Source organism: Lactuca sativa, chromosome 9 (genome assembly GCF_002870075.4).
Source record: "Lactuca sativa cultivar Salinas chromosome 9, Lsat_Salinas_v11, whole genome shotgun sequence".
NCBI lineage: Eukaryota > Viridiplantae > Streptophyta > Magnoliopsida > Asterales > Asteraceae > Lactuca > Lactuca sativa.
Window position 1 is genome coordinate 219,677,732 of NC_056631.2, and position 8,954 is coordinate 219,686,685.

General features: G+C 34.1%; 1 protein-coding gene across 1 annotated transcript; it reads right to left on the bottom strand.

The window, feature by feature from the left end:
• Positions 1-4,891: 4,891 nt before the first annotated feature.
• LOC111879011 (embryogenesis-associated protein EMB8) lies at positions 4,892-8,471 on the bottom strand. The gene is made up of 14 exons (XM_023875486.3): positions 8,145-8,471; positions 7,916-8,005; positions 7,763-7,824; positions 7,347-7,447; positions 7,105-7,194; positions 6,873-6,995; positions 6,611-6,688; positions 6,450-6,535; positions 6,236-6,284; positions 6,076-6,132; positions 5,855-5,985; positions 5,668-5,751; positions 5,384-5,453; positions 4,892-5,296 (listed from the first exon to the last, which is right to left on the bottom strand). The coding sequence occupies exons 1-14, from the start codon at positions 8,393-8,395 to the stop codon at positions 5,057-5,059; spliced, it is 1,512 nt and encodes a 503-aa protein (XP_023731254.1). The 5' UTR covers positions 8,396-8,471; the 3' UTR covers positions 4,892-5,056.
• Between the last annotated feature and the right edge of the window lie 483 nt (positions 8,472-8,954).

An 8,954-nucleotide genomic window follows, 5' to 3' on the forward strand; every position in this document is an offset into this window, starting at 1 on the left:
GTGTGTGTATGATGTGCTGCTACCACGCCAGCTCCTTCCCCTTTGCTGAAGAGGTACCTGAAACCAAAACTGTAAACTGTAAGCACGAAGCTTAGTGAGTTCCCCCATCATACCACATACCATACAATCACATAGCATACATACTGCCAGGCAATTCTAGGGTGCCCAACCTACTCGGTACGGCTATTCTGGGGCGCTGAACTACCCGTACGGCCATTCTAGGGTGCCGACCTACCCATGCGGCCATTCTGAGGTGCCATCCTACCTGTGTCAATCCATTCTGGGGTGCTGACCTACCCATGTCAAGCCATTCTGGGGTGCTGACCTACCCGTCGGTCCTAACAACCGAACTTGCGGACTATTCCCCTCCTACTACCACTATCACATATAACATATCATGCCAGCATATAAACATATCATCACATACTGTCAAACATATCTGGGGTGTCTGACCTACCCTTCGGTCCTAACAACTGAACTCTACTACTATCATATATAACATATCATGCCAGCATATAACATATCAGATAGTAGCAAACCTAGATGATATCACAAAGACAATCATCTAACATACAACTCCTACTGGTGGGCCTGCATTGTGGTCGTAGACCCACCGCTACTGGAAGGTAACTCACCTCGAACAAGTAGCTGTTGATAATCTGTGCGGGAAACCTCTGCCTGCTGCTACTCCGGAAGTCCTCCGACTATAATCCCCTACAAAACAGTCAGTCAGAAACTGATATCTACTCTTGGGGTAAAATGACTATTTTACCCCCAACCAAGTCCATGTCAAAGTCAACTTCCAGTTGACTCGGACTCGCCGAGTTGGACCGTCAACTCGTCGAGTCCTCTTCCTTTACTCTTCCTTATTCACGACTCGACTCGTCGAGTTTGGCAACGACTCGACGAGTTCCCTTCTTTATGAACATCAACGAACCTTCATCCGACTCGGCGAGTCGGATGAACACTCGTCGAGTTCACCTTCAACTGATGAACAAGTCCTGATCCCGACTCGCCGAGTTGTATGAACAACTCGTCGAGTTCATCTTCATCCATAAGAAGATTGCCTTGGACTCACCGAGTCTGTTCTAGCACTCATCGAGTCCCATGAACTCCAGGTCTAAAACTAAGTCCAATGTGTTGGGTCACTCTTTCGGTCTTGCTACAACCCTTCTAACACCCAACTAAGTCCTTCTGACCCTCAACAGGTATGGGACTCAAAGCCTTGGACTTGTCGAGTCCCAAGAATGGACTCGCCGATTCGATAACATCCAAGCTCTATTTCCTCGATTTCTAATGTACAACTTTTGACCAAAAGATAGATCTAAGCCCCTAAGCTCGATCTAGCACGTAAAGTTTCGAACTTTACGTGCATGCATCGAACTTTTGAGCCAAAAAGGCTCTAAAATGACTCTTGTGGTGCATGGGACCTTCCTTGGGTGCAGAAGCAACCCAAATTTGCTTTGTGGCTCCTTCCAAGACTTTGACCCGAAGTCTTGACCCCCAACCATATTTGCAATCATGGTTGGACACCTCATTTGGCTTAAAAATCCCTAAATCTTCCCCAAAAAGGGATCTAACAAATGAACAAGCAAGGTACAAACTTTATACCTTTCAAGGACTGGAAGTGATGCACCAAACTCGAATCCTTCAGTCTCCTCTTAATCCTTCTATGCTCTTCATTCTTCCTTGATTTCAAAACCCACAAAAATCACTCAAAAGCCTTAGATCTTGCACCAAAACACTTAGGGTTTACTAGGGAGAGTTTCTGGGAGCATTAGGGACGAGTGGTGGTTGATAGAGATGATTAAATAGGGTGCAAACCCTCAGATTAGGGTTTTGTCCAGTCAGGCCCAACTCGTTGAGTCCGGGACCCGACTCGACGAGCCCATCACTTAAATCGTGCGTCCCATCCCGCTTCTACTCGGCGAGTTGGTCCTTCAACTCGCCGAGTCCAAGGCCAAAAATGCAAGATACCTAAATAAATTACATACCCAGAACCAGGTGCAACATTTGTGGTGCAAGGTTACGAATCAACAAAATTTGGGTGGTCTTGGTGTTGGTATATCCTTTTTTTGCTTTTAATTGGGAACTTTTATTTAAATGGGTGTGGTGTTTTCGTACAAAACCTTGGAAAATAACTTATAAGTGCAACACATTTTTCAAACCGTTCAAAAACCTCAATCATGTTTTGTCTGTTCAAGAAAACCCAACGAATTTAACCTTTTGTCTAAAAAAGCCCTACGAAGTTTTCAAATCGTTCAAAAAACCTCAATCATGTTTTGTCTCTTCAAAAGGTTAAGTTCATTGGTTTTTTTAACAATAAAAACATGATTGAGGTTGTTTGACCGGTTTGGATACTTTGTTGGTCTAACAAATCATTTTCCCGATATGATAATAAGTCGTGTGATTTATTTCTCTTCTTTGACTTCCATGGAATTGAACAAAAGTGTAACTTAGTTTGGCTGTTTTAGATAAAACGTTAAGTTCGTTTGGTTTTCTTGAACAGATAAAATATGATTGGGGTATTTTGGACGGTTTGGAAACTTCGTTGGGCTCGTAAGTTCTGTTGGAATAGTGTCTAAGGCTGCAACTATATTAGGCAAGTATTTGACCCGATTATGCATGGTCCTTTTGGGTTGCCTTCACCATAACAACTTGACAGGATGATTTATTATGAGAGAATAAATATTATTAATATATTATGAGAATAATATAAGGAATAATAATATTGTTATTTGATTAATATGAGTCATAAATTAATTGGAATTAATTTGGTGACTTAAAGAGATTAATTAAATAAGAGGGTATAAACTGTCAATTGTTTGATAGTTACACTTTGGGCTGTAAATCTTTCTTGGATAGGATTGGACGATTTCAAGGGCTTGGGATAAGCCACAAATCATCCAAGGGATTATCATGGAAAGGATTTGGATTGCTTTGAGTAAAGATTATCCAACTAGGGTTTAAGGGTGAAACCCTAGGAGCCTTACAAGTATAAATAGACCCCTAGGGCAAGGGAAATCGGCACCTCTGCTAAAGCAAAGAAACCCTGGCCGATTTCTTCCCTCACCTCTCTCTCAAATCATCCTCTTGCTAGTTGGTGTTTGTAAGCCATTAGAGGAGTGACATTTGTGACTCTAGAGCTCCAAGAACAAGAAGATCAAACAAGTGTTTCAAGGTAAGCTTCTAACTCTTATTTTGTATTGTTCTTATACTCTATTAGCCATTAGAAGTCTTCAATGCATGTTTAATTAGAGAAACCTAGATCCAAGCATTAGGATTTGCATGTGCACATAGGAATGTTCATATGGCTAAAACCCATCAAGTTCCTTACAAAACCTCAATCATTATTGAAGAGAAAGTTGTACGGTTTTTGATTTGGATGTTTATGTTTATTTATATTCACTAGGTGAATGCTCGCACTTTGCGCAGAAACACCTATATAGTTAAAGTCTTTACAAATATTTTTTTAAATATAATAATAATGTTGTTGTTAAATTTGATATAATAATTTGTATATTAAATTGGTATAATATATTGATTATTTTGAATTATATGATAATATATACATCTATTATAACTGCATAATTTCAATCGTTTGAATGACTTCTACCCGCGAGTTATACATGAATATAATTAAATATAATATATTATTTAATTTTATTTATAGTTTTTTTTATTGTTACTTAAATTTTTTAAATTTATTTGCTTAATGTTTTAATTTCTATCATTATAATTATTTAAAACGTTAAACATTGTTTTTTTATTTTAAATGTAACAATATAATCATTTATATAGAGTTATTTTTAACTATTGTTGTTGTAAGTTATTTTAAGCTACTTATTTGAAAACATTTAACGATTATAAAAATATCTTTAGGAAATATTTTAGTTAAATTGAGATTACAATTTAGTTTTTGCATTTATCACTACAATTTTTAACTTTTAACTATTTACAAAATATTCTTTGGTTTTTTAAGTAGAACTAAAATTTATATTTAAATTTCATTTTAATGTTATATTTAAATTAACAATTTAAGTATTTTGTCCAAACTGTTCAAAAGTTATAGCTTTAAACTGATAATGGTTTATATACAACAACATTTTAAATCTAACAAATTAAATATAATTTGTTAAAAGTTAAAAACATAACTTTATAAGTAGAAGTAAATATATTATTTTTAAATTGAAATTTAGTTTATTTATGATTACACTTTTAGTTTGATATTTATTTAATTTTATTAACTAACTTATAGTCATTATTAGAAAGACACTACATTTTGTCATTTTTAACTACTTACAAAATATTATATGGTTTTTTAAGTTAAACTAAAATTTATATTTAAGTTGACCATGTAATGTTATATTCTAATTAATAATTTAAGTATTTTATACATATTGTTCCAAAATTATATTTTTAAAATGATAATGATTTACATCCAACAATATATTAAAACTAATAAATTAAATATAATATGTTAAAAGTTAAAAAACATAACTTTATAAGTGAATTAAAGATATCATTTTAATATTGAAATTTAGTTTATATATGATTACATTTTAGTTTTGATATTTTTTTTTACCTTATTAACCAACTTATAATTATTATCATTAGAAAAAAAAATTAAAAAGTCATGAGAATTTCAAATGAATGTGATGAAAAGAAAATAATGCATTTGAGTTTCAAATAAACGTGATGAAAGGAAAATGTTTCATTTAATTATAATATAGTATGATGATTATGTTTATTTTTGTTAATATATGTTTTCTTATGCTTGTTCATTCATTACCGTTTATATTCATTTAGCATTTTAAGGAACATATAAACAAACACAATCTATGTAATTTTTAGTGAGGGATCATTTTGTTGTAGTGGGAGACACCATTAATTACGTACCAATCTGGACAGATCTTTGATTCTTATTGACTAATTTATTGTTTTTACAAATACATGCAATTCATATGATTTGATCATGTATTTATAAACTCCACCGAAAGAAATTCCTTTGACCTTCGTCTTTTCTGAAAATCTTTCTTAACAGAGAACAATCCTGTTAAAACTGATCCGTGAATCTTTTTAGAATGAATATGAAACTGTCAATACTTGAGGAATTAGCCTCAAACCCTTTTGCAGCATCTGATGAGACTATTTTCCTCTCCATAAAGATCTTGTTCGTTTGCAGTAATTTGTTGTCTACATGATGTATCTTATTCTCAGTTTTCTTGACCAAATGAATATACGGATCTTTGTCTGTTAGAGACTTTTGAGGACCAACAAGGAGAGAATCTGGCATCTGGAAAAGAAAAATAATACCTAATTAACAGCCATGCATTTGCATGCGTGAGATTGGAATGTAGTTTTAGTTTATATATATTCTTACCATATTTTGTTTGTGGATTATGGTGCTAGAGCTTAGAACAGTGAGAAATTCATCAACAGCTCTTACCCACCTGAAGATTTTAAAAAAAATGTGTAGACTGATGAGATACTATCTTGAGAAAGATATTGGGGTTGTTTTTCTCTTTGTAGCGATGGTTTTGGTTCTAACTTCTAACGTTGTTTCATGTTTGATATAATTTTCAAAGTTTCGATCATTATCATCAACTCATCATATGTTCTTCTATACATGCTTAAATTAGAATCGATGAAAAATGTTTTAATTACCAGACGCCCTTAGCATCCATCCCATCAAAGTATCCTAGATGTCCTCCGTGTTGTGTAGTAGCCAAAATAACATTCTTGTTCGCTCTATATATATGTTAAAATCACGATTATAAAACCATATCAGAAAACGATGGATGTGTTAGAATGAATGTGATATTCGTACAAACTAAAAGAACAACTAACATACCTGCATTCATCCCATATGACGGCCTCTTTTGTGCAAACGGGATCATCTAATGCACTGATGCAAAGTAAGGGCACCTTTATGCGTTCGACATAACCCACACAACTAGATTCCCTATAATATATATCAGCCGTCTGAGAAATAGTAACTAGATCATCAATTAATTAACAATGGATATTAAATAAAACAAAAAAACAAACGATGAAAAAGATTATAAGTCTTACATCGAACTTTCCAATACGACAAGTACCACTTGTGTCAAACTCACGAACACGACGCGCCTGCAAGATACGAGTATTACACATTCAAAGCCTTAATTTTCTTATATGAGAGTGTCTGAAACCAAATTATTGTTCGTAAAACCCCAAACATATCAACATTTACCTTTTCAATGCCATCCCAATCTGAAAGACGAGTGAAGAACTGCTGATGCCTGTGAAAAAGAGACAAATTTTTATCTTAAAAAGGCACATTAGCAAATGAGGAAATTCGTGTAGACATACAATTAACTTTGGTAATTAAGATCAAGCCTCAAGTATTATAATTATAATCTAATAATGTTAGAAAGTGTTAGTTTTTTAGGATGATGCATTCGTACTTCTTTGCATAACGTTTTAAACCAGCACCCAAGGCTTTGTCGTAGAACCTTTGCACTGCATTTCGCCCGATAAACCTGTCACAGAGCTGCCATTGAAGGGATATATCAGAGTGAGTTATCAAATTTTTATAATGAATTTTTTATGTTTATGAAATACCAACCAGGAGATCCCAAGGACAACAAACTGCTGCAGCCCCATCTATAAGAATGTCATCACCATCTTCACCTAGATATTTTACCTGAAATTAGGATCGATTATAATGGGACTCAACTATTTAATATGTTCATGGATTGGTTAATTAATCTCATATATATGAACTGAGTGAATTGCGTAGGTTTGATAGTTACTAATGTAAACTACTCATTACAATCTCTATAGTACACAAATTCAATACAGTTTGGGAGATCTTAGAGATTAATTACCATCATATTTGCTCCAAGACTTGTTCCAACAACGAACAAAGGAACATCCATGGATTTGGAGCGAATATGTTTGACTACTTTGCGTAAATCTGCCGTCCATCCACCATTATAAAAGAAATCAGTCTGCTTAGACATATTGCAAAAAGAAGACAATCATGTTAACAATATATATTACATATAAGTTAATTATATCAAGCATGAACACAGAAATTAATTAAACACGTGTACATACGGTCAATGGTACTCCCCCGAGGCCTCGATGATTACTCACGACTACATTCCAGCCTCGCTTTGCCATGTAGAAAGTCAGATGTTTAATGTACTGTCATGTACGTACATTATACAAGTCAGAGGTGCGGTTTACCCTTTTTTTACATAACAGTCAAAGTTGAAAAGAAAATTTTACATTTCAATTTCGACAATGATTTGTTAATATAGTTTATTTCAGTTACAACTAGAGGATAGAAAACTCACAACAGAATCAGAATCACTTGTGAGTCCGGGGATCACAACCACAATGGGCATGTTAGAATCTTGATGAGCTTCACCATTTGCTATATTTTCCTTTTCCATGACTGTAAAAGAAATGAAATTGAAAATTATTTTACACATATGCCTTCGATTTTACCACCAATGGGTTTCTGCACCCTAGATTGGCCCACACCAATCCGTCTCAAAAGCCATATGTGAAATGTAAATGATGTACATAATGTTGTGCCAAGTGGATGACATAATAAAGATTGAAACTCGTAGACTATGAACCATTGAACCCTCCCCTGTTTTGCAAAGATAGCATCCCAGAACCATACGTGCTATGCCAAGGGCCCACAACTGGTTGTTTGGTTGTAAAGATAATCTTACACTTAACGAGTTTAAAGAATGATCATTACCATCAAAACGTGTCAACCAATCCAGAGCTACTATTCCACCATCATCCAAGCTAAATACCTCCCTAAGGAAAATAAATAAATAAACGAAATATAAGCAGAAAAAAGCAGTAAGAGATATTAGTATGAGAAGAAAGGAATGGAAAGAAAACAGACCTTCTGTAGTCGAAAACAGGAGGCCTGCCAAAGAATCTCAAGAAAGTCGTTTGAAGATGAGGACTTGAAAGCCACGGAGTAGACATATACCTGCAAAAATCAAAACAACATCCAATTAATGATCCTTCATTCAACAACATAATTTCAGTTTTGTGTTTCGGAGATGCCATAAAACTAGATCATTTAACAACGTAGTGAAGATAACGAGTGGTTAAAGAAAATCTGGAACCTTCCATGAAGAAGTGTGCACTTGGAGACGACTTCATGGTAGAGTTGAGAACAAGAATTGAAGGTCAAATCCACTCGTTGTCCTCTAAACCCGCTAAACAGATCCTGAAAAATATGAAACTCAAGGAAATTGTACAACAATACCCACAAAACCAACACGAATCCGATTACATAGTGAGTGATGGGTATGAGAGTTAAAGCTTTCAATAATAGCTCGTATGGTGAATCACCAAACGAGCTAACAATTTCCATTGATATATGAGGCAGGGAGAAAGCGAGAGAGTTGAGTGATCGAGGAAGTTTGAATGAAAATGTTATTATTTGCCTTGAAATCATGAGTATTATATATATGGACTTGGACCGGAGACTTGTTTCCATTATCATGTATTCTATTACAATTGTTAAATTATAGTAATATATATAATATAATAATAATTATTAACACGAAACAAAAATATTATTATTAAGTGAAAGTTATAATGTATTGTTATCTGATGTAAAATTGTTTAAAATTTGCCTTAAATGAACAAAAATTTAGAAAATTATATGTATTTGACTTTTTTTCAAAATAACAACACGTTTTTGTGACTTATGAAAACATATATTTTCCATTTTATATGCGAACAAGTGGGCTGCCTTTGTTATAAAAGTTAAATATTATAAAAAGCCATGATTATAACGAACTTTGTCGTATTAAATAGGTTCTAAATTTAATCAAATGTCATGCCAAACACAAAACCAGTAGGCTTATTCTAATTTATCATACCTAACAAATGGAATCATACGATTGAACCCATCATTTTTTTACTTA